Source organism: Miscanthus floridulus, chromosome 2 (assembly GCF_019320115.1).
Source record: "Miscanthus floridulus cultivar M001 chromosome 2, ASM1932011v1, whole genome shotgun sequence".
Classification (NCBI taxonomy): Eukaryota; Viridiplantae; Streptophyta; class Magnoliopsida; order Poales; family Poaceae; genus Miscanthus; species Miscanthus floridulus.
This window is the reverse complement of record NC_089581.1, coordinates 23721162-23741353: the sequence shown is the minus strand read 5'-3', so window position 1 is coordinate 23741353 and position 20192 is coordinate 23721162. Positions and strand designations below refer to the sequence as shown.

The following is a 20192-nucleotide window of genomic DNA, read 5'->3' as shown; positions in this document are numbered from 1 at the left end:
GCGCCCAACACCGTCATGCTCTAGACGATGTCGGTGTGGTCGGCCGAGCTCGACCGAGAGGTCACCGGCCTATCGAAGCGGCTGACTAGGACGACACATCTCACGCCTCTGCTGTAGGGCTACGTTGGCTCGGCGCCAACATGTCTGCACCACCTGTTTCATCTGCACCTCTACATCCCGCACCGTTGGCGTGATCCTCGACGCCATGGCAAAGGTAGAGGAAGCCAGGGGCGTCTACCTCCTGGTCGTCGTGGGGGCGTCCATCGCGTTGAAGTCGGCCCTGCTTGGGGGGGGCGATGGTATCGCGGCGCGAGATAGGTGTGTGGTGGACACAGTGGCGGCGCGGCGACTAGACTGGCGTGTAGTGGGCATGACAATAGTGCTCGTGAGGCCCACACTGTTTGACGAAACACAAGTCAGAGATCCTAGTCAGCCACATCAGCATGACTAGTCTACGTGGACGGTATGGACCTAAGTGATACAACATAAAAGTTTATGATCTAAGATCTACTTTCAAAGTTGATGGACTTAACTAAAACCCCTCACACGTTTATGGACTTACGACGCATTTAACTCAGTTGGATATATATGGGGGTATTTTATAGATATGTACTCCTTCTCTCCCGAAAAAAGAGTCGTTCTAGACTTTGACTCCTGTCCCAAAGGCGCACCTACCGCACTACCATAGCCCTTCGGCCTCCATCCATCATCCGTAGAGGCGCACCCAAGCAAGGCCCCCTAGCCCTGCGAGGTCGAGCGCTGGGCCCCCGGCGTCCAGGCACACCTGGCCGGCACCGAGGCAAGCCACCTCTCCCACCACACTTTTCTTCTTCTCCACATGCCCACCCTCCTCTTCTCCTCCGATGGAGCCGCGCCCGTCCCCCACCCCTCAGCGACCGGGTTCCAAAGTTGGAGTTGCTAGATCCAGCGTCGAGACCGAGTTGGGGACGTGGCCCGGCGCGATGGTGGAGACGGCCGGCATGTGTCGGAGCGACTGGCCCCGGCATGGATCTCCTCCTCAACCGGCGCCTCCCTCGTCTTCTTCTTCGACGAGATCCGTCGTCCTCCCTCCTGTTCTACACTGGTGGCCGCCCTCCCCTCCTCTGTCCGCAAATCTGCCATCAGAGGCCGCGCGAGGGCTGGTGTGCCCCGTGTGCTAGATAGGTGCGCGGCCGAGATCTGGATCGAGAATGGGGGAGGAGAGCGAGTGTCATGCGGGACCAAGGAAAGATAGGGGCAGCAGGGTCTTTTCCCCTTGTCCTTGGTATATGTGCCGCTGCCTAGTCCTCAAACGACATACGTTTCGTTGATAAGTCAGGCTAAAAAGTATTATTCGCTGATTTATTACGATAAAAAAACATATACTCCATAAAGCGTCAAAAGCAAGCCGTCAGAAAATTCTAGTGTGACCAGGCGAAGAATCTTCTGCCAAAACCGCGGCTGCCTGTGGAATCTCACGCTCGTACCTGCCGTTTTGTTAATATAGATTCTTCTCGGACCGCTGCCGCAGATCTTTAGGATTTAGGAGCGGAGACCTGCTGCCTGAGATCCGACGAGGATTGAGGAAGCTGCTGCAGATGACGACGACATCACATATTCACGGGTTAACAGTTCAGTATTTTTTCAACTATTATAAATGATTATTAGAAAGTGAGTCTAACCCAGTTGTTTAAGTAGAAAGTGTAGTTATACAACCAACTACGCAGGTTCAAATCCTTTCTTAGCAAAAAAAAATCTAGTCTTTTCTCTTAGATTGGCCACATTTTTTTCAACCGTTAAACGGCCATGGCAGTCGTTTCAACCGCTAAACGGCCATGCCAATCGGTGTTTGGCGAAATGTGCATCAACTAAAACCGCGGCTCGAGTGGGGCCTCGCTTCTTGTCGAGTCACACGGTGTCTATTCCGTGGTCGCGCCGGATGCAAATGCAGGCCTTGTTTGGATCGCAAGTTTTTTCACTCTCTCTTCGTCGCATTAAATCTTTGGACATATATATAGAATATTAAATGTAGATAAAAAATAATTAATTATACAGTTTGATTATAAATTACGAGACGAATCTTTTGAGCCTAGTTAGATCATGATTAGACAATAATTATTAAATACAAACAAAAATACTACATCACCTAATACTGATTCCTAACCTTATTTTAAACAAGGCCGCACTGTCAGTCTGTCATCATTCCCGGGACGATGAACGCGTCATAAATGTCTAGTCCCTGTTCCCCTGTTCTGTTTCCAGGACCACACAGTGACACCACTGGCAAACAACATTCAGGCCGGCACGCGACCGCCGTGTACGGTCGTCGATGGTCACCGCGCGCGGCCCTCGTGGCCAAGCGTGACCGGTGCTGGTTCGTGAAAAAATATGACTGACTATTTTATGTAAGAAAAAATATTATTTTAATTAAAAATTCATTATTATTTATAACAAGCCATGACCAGACGACGACAGCTGCGTAGTCCGTACACCGCTAAAGCCTGAAGAGTCTGCACTCGCAACGACGTGTCTCGTCTGTCTGTCCTCGCCCTCGGAGGCGACCTGGCGGCGTGCGCTAGCCGCCGGTGCTGGGGCCAAGTCCGGTCCGGCCTGGCCTGGGGCGGAAGCGCATGTCACGGATATGTTCGACAGAACTGAAAAATAAACTAAAATATTATTTCGGCTAATTATTGTGAGAAAAAAATATTATTTTATTTCAAAACACTATACAGATGAACAGTATTTTGTGAGTGGGCTGACCAGCCGGCCAGCCAGCCGAACACTCGCCACATTGGCACCCGCACGAGACACGACCCGGTTGACCGGCGAAGCAGCCCGCGGGTTTCCGTGGTTTCGTTCGGTCCCTCCCGGCGCTTTGGACAGTCAGCTCGGTCTCTCGGCTCGTCTCTCTTGCACAGTTGCACCTGCGCGTTGCTGGCTCGGCGTGGACCTGGCGCCGGAGACCCGTTAGAAACCGCGCATGTGCCCGGGCCAGCCGCCAGCCCCAGCCTGATGGTTTTGTAATCTCGTTTACCTGCCGGATCACCATTACCATAAGCCGCACGATCCCCAAATCCTGTGATGCTGACGTATACCATACTGTACCATACAATAAGAATCCCTTCATTTTTTCTCATCATCAATCATCTTGTTTTTCGCTTTTCCTTTTCGTATACATGTCGCTGTCGCCTCCATCGCTGGTTGGCTGGCAGGAGCAGTAACCAGCAGGAGCAGCAGCCGAGGCGAGCAGCAGCGGCCGCCTATTTATCGCGGCGCAGGGCGGCGGCTGTTCCATAACCTGCCCTGCCTTCCCCTGCCTTGCTTGCCGGCACATCACATTGGCAGGCGAGGGAGCGAGAGCAGGCAAGCCATCCATCCACCAACCACCGCGTTCCGCCCCGCCCGCCGCCCTCTCTACCTGTGCCTGAGGAGCGAGGAGCGAGGAGCGAGGAGCGAGAGAGCGGCCATGTTCTGGCACGGGGTTGCGGACCGGCTGACGGGGAAGAACAAGGAGGCGTGGAAAGAGGGCAAGATCCGCGGCACGGTGAAGCTGGTCAAGAAGGAGGTGCTGGACGTCGGCGACTTCAACGCCTCGCTCCTCGACGGCGTCCACAAGATCCTCGGCTGGGACGAAGGCGTCGCCTTCCAGCTCGTCAGCGCCACCGCGGCCGACCCCAGTAAGCGCGCCCCTGCCTCATGCCCCTTCCCCTTGCGTATCTCAATACTGAACGCGCGCCCCGCTGGCCCCGCTCCCGGTGGCCGCGGGCCGTGACGCCGGCCGCGCGCTCGCTGGCCGTACGTCATGCGTTTCGCCGTGCATTTCGGTTTCCCCTTTCCTCTTTTTCTATAATTAATAAATATAGGATAGGCAACATTTCATCAATAAATTCAACCAACTGTGATGAAATCTGTAGAATTTGTGCTCGTCCAGCGACAAACTGCGAGTCTTGACGGAGGAGGGGACAGGATCCTCAGGCGTAATAATGGCGAGCCGTGAGTTGGTCGCCGGTATGTGGGACCCGCAGCGAGGAACTGCTTGCCTGCCTGGCTGCTTCCATGTCCATGGACAGGGATGGCGTTTTGCCGTGGCAGGCCTTGCGGTTTCAAGTTTGGCCCTTTTTTACTTCTCCAAACTCCTAGAAAGTGCACTATACAAAAAGAAAATTCCCCGTCATATCAAATTTATGGTACATACATAGGGTACTAAATATAGACGAAAATCAAAAACTAATTACACAGTTTGCTTTAACTTTACGAGACAAATCTTTTAAGCCTAATTAACCAATATTTAGATAATAATTCACAAATACAAACGAAATGCTATATTAGGGAATCTTCACTGTACAACTTTACCGAACTAAAACACCGCCTTCGAACTGCGCCATGGAAGAGTTGTTGGAGCCATTGAATTCAATGCGATGGCGCGTTTGGCGGCACTGCACAACACGACACATGGAACCTCACATTCGTCATCGCTTCCACGGCAATACTCCGACGTCTCTCAGCTTCGCGCGACCGTCGCAAGTCGATGGGTCTACTATTCCACTTCCACCATGGATCGAGACCTGGAGGCGTTTAGGACCAGTCGAAATTTTACTGGAATTTTCACTGCAAGCGACAATATGATTGATCGGTTAAACTAAATTTCAGGCAATGGGGGCCGTGGCAAGGTGGGGACGGCGGCGCACCTGGAGGAGGCGGTGGTGTCGCTCAAGTCCAAGACGGACGGGGAGACGGTGTTCCGGGTGAACTTCGAGTGGGACGAGTCGCAGGGGATACCGGGCGCCGTGCTCGTCAGGAACCTGCAGCACGCCGAGTTCTTCTTCAAGACGCTCACCCTGGAGGGCGTCCCCGGCAGGGGCACCGTCGTCTTCGTCGCCAACTCATGGATCTACCCGCACGAGCTCTACTCCCAGGAACGCATCTTCTTCGCCAACGACGTGAGTATTCTGACATATGCGTCGTCCTTCGTTTTGCATTGGGTTCGCTGGACCAGTGGTCCCGTTGCGTCCTTCGTTTTGGGTTCGCTGGTCCAGTGGTCGGTCCCGTTGCTGATGCATCACGATCGTGCCTAAAGAAAAAACTGCGATGGCCTGTGTAGCGAAAATCACCATCTAATCTAAGTGGGAACATGCGAAATCTTGTGTTTTGATCAAATGCGCACACCAATCTCTGTCCTTGGAAAAAACTGAAGTAGTGCAATATGGTGCGATTTGTGCTCACGCAGTCATGCTAGTTACGATTACGAGAAACTTGCATATACATACGCCATTGAAACTCGAGGGCTACATTTTTGCTGCTAAGAATAAAAATGCTTTATTGATCAAATGCCAAAAAGAAAAAAAAAACACTTGATTCTGGTAAACGCATTCAAAGCTGATTTGCAACGAAACGTGGTTAGGGACCACGGATTGGATGCTGGTCAACTATTCATTTTAAAAGCGAAAAGCCTTTTTATGAATTATGTACCATGTTAGCTGTACCTAGATCCTAATGTTACGCATTATCTATTGAAAAGTGCATAGAGCCGTGATTAGAATAAGTACTCTGCTATTAGCTCTTTTTCTTTTAATGTTCACCTGGATTGGATAGATCCGGTTTACTAGCTGCCAAATTGGCCAGCTTGGTCTTCGGGTCAAGTCCACAGATGACCGTACTGTATCGACAATCATTGCTATATCTGTACACAACATGTACTATCGAACACCCGCACCCACACACTCATCGCTCATGTTACGGCTAGCCAGCAGCAATCAAAGTGTTCGGCTGTGCTTACTGCTTGCTGCCACTGCAACTACAAGGTACGGTTACAGTAATTTGTTGTGTGATTTCTGTATAGGGCTTCACTAGATGCATGTGCATCGTTAGCACTATCTAACGTTGTCTTATCACTGACACAGACATTAGAAAAATAGGCACTGATTGTTTCCACGTGGAAGTCGTAGTCCTTGTAGATGGAGATGATAAAACACTTGGCTTGCCTCATGTTTTCAACAAGGCTAAACGATTTTTTACTGATTGCCTTGGATTAAAACAGCAAGTTGCTCATGATCAGCAGCTCCTTAGTACCTTTAGTAGCACATGACTAAAGTATCTCCAAGTTGTGCTGCTTAGTTAAGCTTTTGGAAAGGATCCATCATGGCATATTCATTATGCTCATTTGTTGATCCAGAACTGGCTGATGGATATCAGAAGCAAGATAACGAGTCTTGTATAATGCTCTCCTATGTGTTCATTCTGGTACCATCACATTATCACAGATTGAATCCTGAAATCTAAATTATCTCATGTTGCACTATTTTTTTTTTCACAAACACGAAGGAGAGCTGCATATCATTATATTGAGAGGAAGGATGTTCTTCTTTTTTAACACGCAGGAGAACTATTTGGTTCATGTTGCACCATAACAAATACACATAGATAGATTAACCCAGTTGTGGAAACAGTTTGATGGTTGGTATGGCTTGATAATTTGCTGAGTGGAATTAAAAATTATCACTTTACTCACCGTGATTTTCATGGTTGTAGTTTTTCTCTTTGGGTATTATCGGTACTAGATCCACGCAACAGAAAACACTAGAACACTAGTCAATATAGCCTTTTCTCTCCTCTCATAAGATATTGGGGGAAATAAGCAGACCTATCAGCTAATCATCATACGCTTTACTTCTGCCAGCACTATATTTCTCCAAGGCTATAAAAAAACAGGCCAGTCACTCTATTCCTGTGTTGCAGACCTATCTGCCAAGCAAAATGCCTGCGACATTGGTGCCTTATCGGCAAGATGAACTCAAGATACTCCGTGGTGATGAGAATCCTGGACCATACAAGGAGCATGATCGCGTCTACCGTTATGACTACTACAATGACCTTGGTGAGCCAGACAAGGGTGAAGACCATGCTCGGCCGATCCTTGGTGGCAACCAAGAACACCCATATCCCCGTCGCTGCAGAACTGGCCGGCACCCAACAGAAAAAGGTAAATTGAAGTCAGCTACATTTTGGTCCATATAAGATGTCAGAAATTTGGCTGAAATCCTTGTTGGTTAACCTTTTACGCAGACCCAAATTCAGAGAGCAGGCTTTTTCTGCTGAACCTGAATATTTACGTCCCGCGTGATGAACGGTTTGGGCATCTCAAGATGTCAGACTTCCTTGGCTACTCACTGAAGGCAATCATTGAGGCTGTTCTTCCGACACTAGGGATCATCGATGATACGCCAAAGGAGTTTGATTCGTTCGAAGATATCCTCGGGCTCTATGAACTGGGTCCAGAAGCACCCAACAATCCACTAATAGCAGAGGTCAGGAAGAGAATCCCCAGTGAGTTCCTTAGAAGTATTCTGCCAAATGGTAGTCATGACCACCCCCTAAAGATGCCCCTTCCAAATATCATCAAATCAGGTAACTGAACTTCTTGGTAATTTTCTACTATGTTAATCCGGTGTTTGAACTAAAAATAGTTATCATGACTAAGGCTCAATCTTGGTATACACCAGATGTATTGAAAAAGGCTCCAGAGTTTAAGTTTGGCTGGAGGACTGATGAGGAGTTTGCGAGAGAGACACTTGCAGGCGTGAACCCAGTAATCATCAAACGCCTGACGGTTAGCATCTTGTATCATATGACCAGGCAATACACTTGCCCCAGAATCGAGTAAAGAGCCTTAATTTTTTTTTCTTCTTCATGATCGCAGGAGTTCCCTGCTAAAAGTACCCTGGACCCAAGTCAATATGGAGACCATACCAGCAAGATCACTGAAGCTCATATTCAGCATAACCTGGAAGGCCTGCCAGTGCAGAATGTATGCTGGACTAAACACATTCACATATAACTCAAAGATTCAATACAGATAATTGCTTAAAACCATCGATTGATTGCCATAACAAACACTGTGCAGGCACTGAAGAACAACAGGCTCTTCATCCTAGACCACCATGATAGTTTCATGCCTTACCTCAACAAGATCAACAAGTTGGAGGGAAACTTCATCTATGCAAGCAGGACCCTACTGTTCTTGAAGGACGATGGCACCCTGAAGCCCCTGGCCATTGAGCTGAGCCTGCCCCACCCTGACGGTGAGCAGCACGGCACAGTCAGCAAGGTGTACACCGCAGCTCATACTGGCGTGGAGGGTCATCTCTGGCAACTTGCCAAGGCTTACGCCTGCGTAAACGACTCTGCCTGGCATCAGCTGATCAGCCACTGGTACAGAGTTCTTCCTTTAATTGTTCTGTTGCTACCGAAACACTAAATGTTTCTGGTGCCTTCTGAGAGCTGTCTCGCTGAGTCACCAGGTCGTGGGTTCGAAGCAACCTCTCCGTAGATTTTGCGGGGAGGAAGGCTTGCCTCGGTTTTTCCCTTCCCCAGACCCCGCTCATATAGGAGCCTTCGGCACTGGGTCTGCCCTTTTTTTTTTTCTTTTGAGATACCGAGACACTGATCTTGTGTGTCTTCATGTGTTTGCAGGCTGAACACGCACGCGGTGATCGAGCCGTTCGCAATCGCAACAAATCGGCAGCTCAGCGTGGTGCATCCCGTGCATAAGCTGCTGAGCCCACACTACCGTGACACATTGAACATCAACGCCCTGGCACGCCAGACACTCATCAACGCCGGTGGCATCTTCGAGCTCACTGTGTTCCCTGGAAAATACGCGCTAGGGATGTCCTCCGACGTGTACAAGAGCTGGAATTTCAACGAGCAGGCTCTCCCCGCAGATCTCGTCAAGAGGTACGTGCATACTACATTGACCGTAAAAGCTTTATAGAAGCGACGAGATGGTAATGCAGAAGAGCTTCCAAAATCAGTTTGATTTTGACGGGTTACTCTTCTGGTTGTGCTTTCAGAGGTGTGGCTGTACCGGACCAGTCAAGCCCATATGGTGTCCGACTGCTGATCAAGGACTACCCATATGCCGTTGATGGGCTCGTGATCTGGTGGGCGATTGAGCAGTGGGTCAAAGAGTACTTGGACGTCTACTACTCTAACGACGGTGAGCTCCAGCGTGATGTGGAGCTGCAGGCATGGTGGAAGGAGGTGCGTGAGGAGGCGCACGGCGACCTTAAGGATCGAGACTGGTGGCCCAGGATGAACACCGTCCAGCAGCTGGCTAGGACGTGCACGACCATCATCTGGGTGGCATCTGCGCTGCACGCAGCTGTCAACTTTGGGCAGTATCCATACGCCGGGTACCTCCCGAACCGGCCGACGGTGAGCCGGCGGCCGATGCCGGAGCCGGGCAGCGATGACTACAAGAAGTTGGAAGCGGGGCAGAAGGAAGCGGACATGGTGTTCATCCGCACCATTACCAGCCAGTTCCAGACCATCCTGGGCATCTCGCTCATTGAGATCCTCTCCAAGCACTCCTCCGACGAGGTGTACCTCGGCCAGCGTGATGAGCCTGAGCGCTGGACGTCAGACGCCAAGGCGTTGGATGCGTTCAAAAGATTCGGAAGCCGGCTGGTGGAGATTGAGAAACGGATCAAGACGATGAACGACAACCCGACCTTGAAGAACCGAAAGGGGCCAGTGGAAATGCCATACATGCTGCTGTACCCCAACACGTCGGACGTTACCGGCGAGAAGGGCGAGGGGCTTACTGCCATGGGCATTCCCAACAGCATCTCCATATGAGCCTGGTCAGATTGTATCTTTAGTAGGATGGTATATTGGTATGTAAATGTTGTGCTGCGCCGTACAATGTGTTTCTTCGTTGGTTTTGTCAGTTTCAGGGTAGGGGGTGGAGATGAAGATTGTTATCTGTTACCATGATCTGTAGGGTTGAGAGAGGAGCCACGCCTAAATAATGTTCTCATGTATGTTTTTTCTTGGTTAAGAATAAAAGTTTGTCAGCTCATTTCTTAGCCTATCAGACTACTGTAACTCTTCAGATAGGGATTTGATTCCAATATAGAGACAGTAAGACACACCAATGTTCACCAAAACGCACGCTAAACAGTAAACAATTGGACTCATATCGTATAGCGTTTATTTGGTCTATATGGCCACTTAAAGGGACTACACAATTAATTAACTTAATTAAATGAGATAAATAGTTGATTAAACGAAAACGGCTGATCAGGCCTGTCTTAGTTTGGACAGGAGTTTTATGGGTATTAAATAGAGTGACACATCAGGAAAAAAACAGAATTTTTGCATGTACCCAGGAGGAGAGAGACGGAAACGTTTTGTGGGGGTGAAACGATTAAGCGCAGTTTCCAAGTTTTTGGAAACAGCAGACCATCTGCGTTGAGGGAAAAAAATTTCATCTCCGTCGATCCCGTGCGCCATCAGCTTTCTCGCCAGTGCCGTGCTGCTCCGGCCCGATGGCTCCTGCTCGCGCGCCTGTCCCTTGAGGAGCCCGCGGACGAGGGGCGCCGCGTCTACCGCCGTATCACGCGTACGCGCCGGACGGGGCCGTCGCGGAGGCGGTGTTCGTCAACCTCGGCCGGGTGGAGGACTACATCGAGCTCGAGAGGCATGGAGTGGCGTGCGCGGCCACGTCACGGTGGCGCGCCGCGGGAGCCGTCGCTGTGCTCATCGCCGGCAACGCGGACGGCGTCGTCGAGAGGGGAGTCGTTCTTCTTGGCAGCCCCTGCGATCCGCTCACCTCCGGGTGGGCCGCCACCGGCGGTGCGGAGCGTTTGGGGAAGGCACTCAAGCGGCGGTTGCCGATTATCTCATGTTGACCTCTACGGGTCTACTGGATGTCTGGATCCATTTGATAATCTTTAAGCATGCAGCACTTCCATCAACAAATGGCTACACAGATCATATGCCACATTTGATCACAACAACATACAGGAATTAAATGCTACTGGTAGCATATGGAATAGTGAAATAAAACTATGCTAGTTTCATTCTTCATTTTAAAGCTATAAAATTGACGTGGCAGTTTGAAAACCGAGCCGTAAAACCTTGCATTGAGAGTGGCCTCACTTAACATTCAAATAAAAAGACTATTTTAGTATCAAACAATGTATTCTCTGCTTGGCACCTATAAAACTTGTTGATTGATTTTACTCCCAAAACTAGTTAAGCTAAGTTATTTTATCTCCAAATGTTATGAATTGAGAGATTTTGATTTACCACTCTACAAAAGTGTTAGTTAGGGATGAAAACGGTATGGATATTTTCCGACCGTATTCGAAACCGAATCCGTTTAGAGGGGTTGAGATCTGTCTGTATCCGAGTTCGGATATCCGACATCCGATATCATATCCGTATCCGAATACTCAAATCGCATATTTATGATGTCGATATCCAATCGTATCCTATCCGACATAGTTGACACTATCCATATTCGAATCCGAATCCGGACAGAAATACGAAAACAAATGTAATATCGATGATATCCGTCCGTATCCGATCCGTTTTCATCCGTAGTGTTAGTTCTACATTTGTGTTATCATCTCAACCATCAAAACTAAAAAGATATGATCATGGCCACATAATTCTTGGCCACGCCCACGTGCTCCAGGCCACGGTAGCGTCCATGCCTCTCGAGTCTCGACCATGCGCCCACGCTCCCAACAACCATGTGCCCCGACGCCCGAGCCCGCAACGCCCGTGTATCGTCGTCCCTTTAGGCGTGGGGCAAATCCGTCCTCCACACATGCTGGGGCCATAGGTGTGAGATAAAGCTAGGAAAAACTACTATTTTTAGCTTCAAGAAATGTGAGAACAGATTTCAAAGAGCTTTATCTTCGAAGGTATTTGCAAAAGACTCATTTAGCGCAAAACAAATTTGAACCGCTTGTGAAGCTAGTGGAGAAGTTGTGCCAAATAGAACTTAAGAAATGTTACAAAAATTTACAAAAAAGAAAAACAACGTAAAAATTTATCACCCAAGTGACTATATAAAATAAAATGTTACAAGTCACCTGGTTTTCTAGGTGCATGCATTGTCAAGGATTCAAGCCCCACGACTTTAAGGCTCGTGCACTATTTATTTACCACCACACCACATCATCACTTATGAGTTATGGCTAGATATCAGATATGTCATCGTTTGTATTAACTTTTTTTTTAAAAAAAATATTTGTGTCCTAGATGTTCTTGAATGAAAATGTTATCAACTATAAAAGTTGTCGGTCTGCGTAGAGTAGATTAGCAAATCTCTTGTTTTTACTTGCCATGCATCTACCTTCTAATTGAATGCGTCATCAGGGGCACTGAAACGTGATCGGCATGGTAGGCTGGCGTCGTTCTATAAACTGAACCGTGTAATAGTGTACAATGTAATCTTGGTAGCCGCTCTTAAGCTAATTATCAGCCGAAAACGTAAAATGTGCATGATCATGTTTCTCGTTCTGGGATATTGTTTGAGGAACATTCACGTTCTCGATTCGAAAATATATATTTAACGTTCCCACGTTATAAAATATGGTTCTAACTTTTTGTTTTCATTTTATTCTTCTCTTCCGGAAACATGTCTGCTAAGCTCTGGAGACTGTTTAGATGGCAGCCGTCTGTGCCTTGCTTCTCGCATCCCTCCGGCGCCCATGTCTGTTCTCAACACTTCTAACCTCTTAATGAAATAAAGTATAATTAAGTATATTGTATGTTCGCGAAAAAAAAATGTGATCAGCATGGTGCATGGGGATCCTATGGATGCGTCATCCGTTCTTTGCACGTCTTCAAAGCTAGGCTAGGCTCTGCCAGGACCGCTCGAAATCCAGAGAACCCAGAACTCAAATGCGTACGGGCCGAAGCGCGACCCAACTGAGCGCCTCCGTGTTCCACGTTCGCCTCGGTGGGCGAAAATGCACATACGGACAGCCAGAGCTTGGCCCTGGAGCCTGGACCCTGGTCCCTGCCGCGGTGCCGGGTGTGAACAGTGGAGGCCGGTACCACCACGTGCCGCACGCGAGCGTGGCTGCTAGTCCGCGACGGCCTATAATTAGGACCCACAGTCCCAGGCTCCCAGCTCGTGTCAGCAGACAGCAGTAGCAGCAGTCCTCGTGCAGTAGACACACAGCACAAGCAGGCGAGGCGAGGCCACTCCTAGTCCTACGCACGGTGTCCTTGCTGCCCTGACCGAGTGACGCGAGGATGCTGCTTCACGCGTTCGCGGACCGGCTGACGGGGAAGAACAAGGCGGCGTGGAAGGAGGGCCGGATCCGCGGCACCGTGGTGCTGGTGAAGAAGGCCGCGCTCATCTTGGACCACTTCCAGGCGTCGCTCCTCGACGGCATCCACCAGATCCTCGGCCAGGACACCGGGCTCGCGTTCCAGCTCGTCAGCGCCACCAAGGCCGACCGCCGTAATACAAGCTCCTCCTCCTCCTTGTCCCACGCCGGCCTATCTGTTATTTAACAAGCAGTTTTCGTTTCGAAACGCACGCAGGCAATGGGGGCAAGGGGAGAGTCGGGAAGCCGGCGCACCTGGAGGAGGCGGTGGTGTCGCTCAAGTCCAAGACGGACGGGGAGACGGTGTTCCGGGTGAACTTCGAGTGGGACGAGTCGCAGGGCATCCCCGGCGCCGTGCTCGTCAGGAACCACCAGACCGAGGAGGTGTTCCTCAAGACGCTCACCCTCGAGGGCGTCCCCGGCAAGGGCACCGTCGTCTTCGTCGCCAACTCCTGGGTCTACAACCACCAGCGCTACACCCAAGACCGCATCTTCTTTGCCAACGACGTCAGTAGCTAGCGGGTCCCTATTCCCTTGTCCCATCTTTTCTCATTCCCATTTCTGCGTGCTGCTGTAGCATCATCCTGCTGCTTAACATATCTGATTATATATATTGCAGACATATGTGCCCAGCAAAATGCCTGCCCCGTTGGTGCCTTACCGGCAAGATGAACTCAAAGTACTCCGAGGCGACGATAACCCTGGGCCATACAAGGAGCACGACCGTGTCTACCGCTACGACTACTACAACGACCTTGGTGACCCAGACAAGGGCAAAGACCACGCACGTCCAGTCCTTGGTGGCACCGCAGACCACCCATATCCCCGGCGTGGCAGAACCGGCCGGGCCCCAACCAAAACCGGTGAGTTCAAGCCGGTCACCGCATTGTGTTCTTCACCCATCTAATCTAAAACTATTGACAACCATGCATCCAATCCAGCACTTGGCTAATTAAGATCCTCTGTCAATTCAGACCCCAAGTCAGAGAGCAGGCTTAATCTCCTGCAGATCCTAGCCCTGGACATCTACGTCCCTCGTGACGAACGCTTTGGGCATCTCAAGATGGACGACTTCCGTGGGTACGCTCTGAAGGCGATAGTCGAGGCTGTTCTTCCGCTGATAAATACAAAAGTCGACATCGGCGGCGTACCGGAGGAGTTCGATTCGTTTGAAGACATCCTGAGGCTCTATGAACTTGGCCCGGAAGCGCCGAATCACCCGATACTGGCCGAGATCAGGAAGAAGATCCCCAGTGAGTTCCTTAGAAGCCTTCTGCCGGTTGGTGGCCACGACGACCCCCTGAAGATGCCCCTTCCACATGTCATCGAATCAGGTTATTTGAATTTTTTTGGTCAATTTTGTGTCGATCTGGTAGCTAGTATTTCCATGATTGTGACTAAATCTTGCATGGTTTCTTGGTACTACTAGACGCGCGAAACAAGGCTCCACAAGATAAGTTTGGCTGGAGGACTGATGAGGAGTTTGCGCGGGAAATGCTTGCAGGCGTGAACCCAGTGGTTATCAGACGCCTGGAGGTTCGACCCTTGTATCAGATTCAGACGCCTCTTCTTCTCCTATAGTAAATAGTAATTAATTTTTTTTAACATTAAGAGTTGTCTTTCATGATGGCAGACGTTCCCTGCTACAAGTACCCTGGATCCAAGAGTGTATGGTGACCATACTAGCAAGATAACTGAGGCTCACATCCAGCACAACCTGGAAGGCCTGACAGTGCACAATGTATGCTACTGAACAACTGAACACCATTTGCATGCATATATATATATATAACTGAAACATTCATTCTGTGGCAGGAACCGTGGATTTATTAACTCTGATGTGATCACAAACCCCATTATGTGCAGGCACTGAGCAAGAACAGGCTCTTCATCCTAGACCACCACGACCACTTCATGCCGTACCTGGATCGGATCAACAAGCTGGAGGGCAACTTCATCTACGCCACCAGGACGCTGCTGTTCCTGAAAGACGATGGCACGCTGAAGCCCCTCGCCATCGAGCTTAGCCTGCCCAACCCAAAAGGCCAGCGGCATGGCGCGGTGAGCAAGGTGTATACCCCTGCCCACACAGGCGTGGAGCGCCACATATGGCAGCTCGCCAAAGCCTACGTCTGCGTCAATGACTCGGGCTGGCACCAGCTCATCAGCCACTGGTACGCACAGTACAGAGACCATCTTCTGGCTGATGCCCTGCTACTGCTAGTGCTAGGGAAATTAACACTGATGTTCTGTATGTGTGTGTGCCTTCGTTCCGTTCGTAGGCTGAACACGCACGCGGTCATGGAGCCGTTCGTGATCGCCACGAACCGGCAGCTCAGCGTGGTGCACCCCGTGCACAAGCTGCTGAGCCCACACTTCCGCGACACCATGACCATCAACGGCCTGGCGCGGCAGACGCTCATCAACGGCGGCGGCATCTTCGAGTTCACCGTGTTCCCGGGCAAGTACGCGCTCGAGATGTCCTCCGCCGTCTACAACAACTGGAACCTCACCGAGCAGGCCCTCCCCAACGATCTCATCAAGAGAGGCGTCGCCGTCGCGGACGCGAGGAACCCGTACGGGGTCCGCCTGCTGATCAAGGACTACCCGTACGCCAAGGACGGGCTGATGGTATGGTGGACGATCGAGAAGTGGGTGAAGGAGTACCTGGGCATCTACTACCCCTACGACATCGACGTCCGGCGCGACGCAGAGCTACAGGAGTGGTGGAAGGAGGTCCGCGAGGTCGGGCACGGCGACCTCATGGACCGGGACTGGTGGCCCAAGATGAACACCGTCAGGGAGCTGGCCAGGACGTGCACCACCATCATCTGGGTGGCGTCGGCGCTGCACGCGGCCGTCAACTTCGGGCAGTACCCGTACGCCGGCTACCTGCCGAACCGGCCCACCGTGAGCCGGCGGCCGATGCCGGAGCCTTTCAGCGACGACTACAGGAAGCTGGAGGCGGGGCAGAAGGAGGCGGACACCGTGTTCATCCGCACCATCACCAGCCAGCTCCAGACCATCGTGGGCGTCTCGCTCATCGAGATCCTGTCCAAGCACGCCTCCGACGAGGTGTACCTCGGCCAGCGCGACGAGCCGGAGCGCTGGACGTCGGACGCCAGGGCGCTGGACGCGTTCAAGAGGTTCGGCAGCCGGCTGGTGGAGATCGAGAAGCGGATCGAGAAGATGAACGGTGACCCGGCGCTCAAGAACCGGGCCGGGCTGGTGAAGGTTCCCTACATGCTGCTGTACCCCAACACCTCGGACGTCACCGGCGAGAAGGGCGAGGGGCTTACTGCCATGGGCATCCCCAACAGCATCTCCATCTGAGCAGAGATTTGTTTTGTCCCGCCGTAGATGATACTACGTTCTGCTGCTTGGTAGCTATGCGTTCGCTATTGTCAGCGTGTGATGCGTCAATGTGTTTCAACTTTTAATTCGTAAAAAAGAAATGTGTTTGTGTTTTGGCCTGTTCGATGTGGTTGCAGTTGACAGGGAGTCTTTGGTGGAGATCTGGACCACATTTCAAGTGTTTGTGAGGGCAACAATAATGAATGATGTATCTGTTATCCTATGATTTACGTCAAAAATCATAGTGTTTGATTTGTAGTTTTGTAACACAAACAGATTACAGAGGGAAAGCGATTGCATTACATTTGTTTGCTTTAGCTTGGTCCGTAATTCATTACCATGTAATCGGATACATCTTTTCAGAAATTACACTATCCTTTCACTGTAATCCATTACCAAAGACTATTTTTCATGTCCCTTTGCATTTGCGTTTGCAACGGTTAGCCAAACATCTACTAAGATGGTTTTTACGGTAACACTGCTTATAGGTGGTCCGTCCGTCCGGACGAACCCCGTATAAGTCACCCGCTCGCTTACGCCTCGCCCGCGCTGTCCCCACCCACGTCGCCTCCTCGCTGAGCGCGCTGCGTGCCTCTGCTCCGGGACGGACCCTGCCCTCCGCCGCACCGCACCCGCTTGCGCTGCGCCACCCGCCCGCGCCGCGTGCCCACGCCCAGACTCGCGCCTCCCGTCGCGGTCGCGCTCCATCCGTCTGCCCCTGCCCCTACTGAGGTCCGTGCCGCCGATGAGCTCCACACCAGCGACCTCCGTGCCACTCCGCGACATCGAGCTCCACATCAACGAGCCTCCATTCGTCCAAGCAGCAAGCAGATGCTACGCTGAAAGCGCGTGTTACAATAGTGTGTTTCAAGTGTTTCAGAGGTATGTTGCAGGTGTTGTATACCTATGCTGTAAAAGTAGGTCGGGATGTTGCACATGTTGTAATGGATATATGCGTATGTTTCAAGTGCATGTTCCAAATATTTCATATGTTCCAGACGAAAGTTGCACTTGTTTTATTCGGATGTTGCAAAAGTAGATCTGGATGTTGCATATACATGCATATTGCAAGCATGTGTTTCAAGTGTTTTCAGGTGTTTCATATGTATGTTTAGGAGTGTTTCATCTGGATGTTGCATATATATGTTTGCAATGGTTTTCCAGATGTTTTCACAAATATTTTAGACGCTTGTTTTAAGTGTTTCATTTGTCATCTTTTATATGTTGAAACTGCTACATCTAGATGTTTCGACGCTTGTTTTAAGTGTTTCATTTGTCTTCTTTTATATGTTGCAACTGTTAGATCAGGATGTTTCAAAAGTACATCGGATGTTGCATATGGGATCAGCGTGAGAAGCGGCCGGCGGCATGGGCGATGTTCGGGGTGGGGTGGGCCCACCGCTGGTGCGCTCCCTCGCGAACCCGACGCGCTATGCGCTTGTTTGCTCCCTCCGCACGTTAGTGTCTCGACGCTTGCGCCCCAGACAGATGTCTAGGCGCCAGCAAGTCCGATGGTTTTAATGTTAGAACTGCTTTTAGATACACATGCAGGGGCGGATCCAGGGCCCGGGCTGCCCGGGCTGCAGCCCGGGGCGAGTCCATATAGCCCCTGTAACATATGTGGTGTTTAGCCTAAAAAACTATGATCTTAGTTAGACAAAAGGAGGCCTAGGAAGCAAGATCAGACTATTTTGAATGTGAATCAGCGGCTCAGCCCGGGACGCAGCCCCGTTCTAGATCCGCCCCTGTACATATGTGCTCACTGATGCACGCAGGCATGTTTTATTATTCATATATAAACGTGTCTGATGGACCGAGCTAATAGATCATCATCTCGCTATCGACGGTTAAGTGACCTGTATAACATTAAAACAGCACGTACTCAGTCTCCGTTCGGCATAGCTCCACTTTACAAATGAAGCATATTTTTTTTCAGTTTTACAAAATGCCTCCATCGGTGGAGCTAAAACTATTTTAATAAAGCGTTTGGCAAAACAACTACTCATAGTGGATGGAAAAAAAACAAAATATTCTTCTCGTTTTTTCCTCCATATTCTCCTGTTTCTTCTTCTTATCTGCGCGGCCTTTTCTCTCATCTACTTTTTCTCTAACAGCGGCGTGCCTATAACACACTAGTGTTAAGCTTGCATTCTTGCACTTGTATTTCATGAGCATAAGCATCCTTCGTGCATTTGCATTCATGAGCATGAAATGATACATTGTCTAGTTGTGATTATTTTGATAAAATGCTTAATTTGCCATGGGAATGCTTAGTGATCATGCTTGGTAATGCAAGTGGGTGTTGTTTAGTCACCAAAACAACTTAGATACACTTAGAATGAAAAATGGAACCAAGTTTATATTCACGAGTTGGTCCAAAAATGCTTCTAAGGGATGGTATTACTAGAAATGCCCTTTATTAGGTTGATTGTTTAACCTATCTTGACTAATTATTAGAGGGCTTGCATGGCAATAGGACTTAAATAAAAGTTGTAACTTAGATCATGTAGAACAAACTTTGTTTAAGGGTCAAGAGCTGAATCAGTGCCTAGCTTAGTCAAACAAGGTTCACAAAAATCAACTTAATGTTGTTTTAGAACTCCAAAAATTTTCAAGTCCTAAACTGCTTTACAGTTTCAATGTAGCCCACTTTGGGGATTTTTAGTTTGAAAACCATTTGGAATTTGGCCAAACTCCTTTAAACAAACTTGGAGTACTCCTGTAGCTCTACCAAGTGGTGAAGTTGGTTTGCCAAAATTCATCACAGTTTAGGATTTCTAGTGGTTCAAAAATCAAGTTTTAGACGCTGTTTTCAGGCCTGAAATCGGCCTCGCCGCTCGCTGTGGTGGCCGACCGGGCGCAGGCTGCGCGCGCCGCGTGGCGGCCGTACGTCGGCGCCGGCCTGTGCTACCAAGCCGAAAGGGTGGAGACACGGCCATCCACTCGCCCACGTGCTCACTCTCGCTCTCGCCCTCTCTCCCTCGCTCGCGCGCAGCTCCAGAACGGAGCCCAAGCAGCAGCCACGCTGTCGTCGTGCCTTCGCCGGTAGAGCCCGTAGCACACATCGCACCGCCGCTCGATTCGTCTCGCCCATAGCTCCGCCGCTTCGCGCGCTACACCGTCAACCCGCTAGGAACGCTCCCCGAGCACAGGTAAAACCCCTTAGGACCATCGCCGCGGTCGCCATGGCCATAGTGCGCTGTCGAGCTTGAGCTCGTTGTGGCCAGACCACCCCGCGCATGCACCGCTCTCCCTCTCTACCGTTCCGTAGTCACTAGATATAGTAGATGATGTAGCCGCTGGTCGTTGGCCAATGCCAGCCTCGCCAGAGGGGGGACATGCACCGCACCACCGTGAACCGGTCGCACCGCCGCCATGCGCGCCACCGTGGCCGTGCTCGCTTCGTCTTCTTCCTCTCTCACTTTTAGGTGTTAGGGCATAGCCTTAGGACGATGAGGCTCATAGGGAAGACGGATGCACAATGTCGTCACCCGGCTCACTGAAAGGTCCTAATATGGCTAGAGGGGGGGTGAATAGCCTATTTAAAAATCTACAAATCAACTAGAGCAATTTGATTAGTATGACAAATAGTGTAATACAAACTTGCTCTAGCTCTACAAGGGTTGCAAGCCACCTATCCAACAATTCTAGTTGCAATGATTACTTAGGCACACAACTTCCAATGTAATTACTCACTAAGAGCTCTCAATCTTGCTACTCTAAAGA

At 50.2% G+C, this 20192-nt stretch overlaps 2 protein-coding genes across 2 annotated transcripts; both read left to right on the top strand.

Moving 5' to 3' along the window:
- Window positions 1-3182: 3182 nt before the first annotated feature.
- On the top strand, window positions 3183-9845 carry LOC136520071 (probable linoleate 9S-lipoxygenase 4). The gene is made up of 9 exons (XM_066513473.1): window positions 3183-3656; window positions 4630-4919; window positions 6715-6958; window positions 7042-7383; window positions 7479-7585; window positions 7676-7783; window positions 7880-8187; window positions 8449-8712; window positions 8829-9845. Exons 1-9 carry the CDS (start codon window positions 3446-3448, stop codon window positions 9613-9615), a joined length of 2661 nt encoding a protein of 886 aa, XP_066369570.1. The 5' UTR covers window positions 3183-3445; the 3' UTR covers window positions 9616-9845.
- A 3087-nt stretch (window positions 9846-12932) lies between these two features.
- LOC136520060 (probable linoleate 9S-lipoxygenase 4) lies at window positions 12933-16673 on the top strand. The gene is made up of 8 exons (XM_066513467.1): window positions 12933-13246; window positions 13330-13619; window positions 13732-13975; window positions 14087-14446; window positions 14542-14648; window positions 14746-14853; window positions 14979-15286; window positions 15395-16673. The coding sequence occupies exons 1-8, from the start codon at window positions 13036-13038 to the stop codon at window positions 16443-16445; spliced, it is 2679 nt and encodes an 892-aa protein (XP_066369564.1). The 5' UTR covers window positions 12933-13035; the 3' UTR covers window positions 16446-16673.
- Window positions 16674-20192: the final 3519 nt, after the last annotated feature.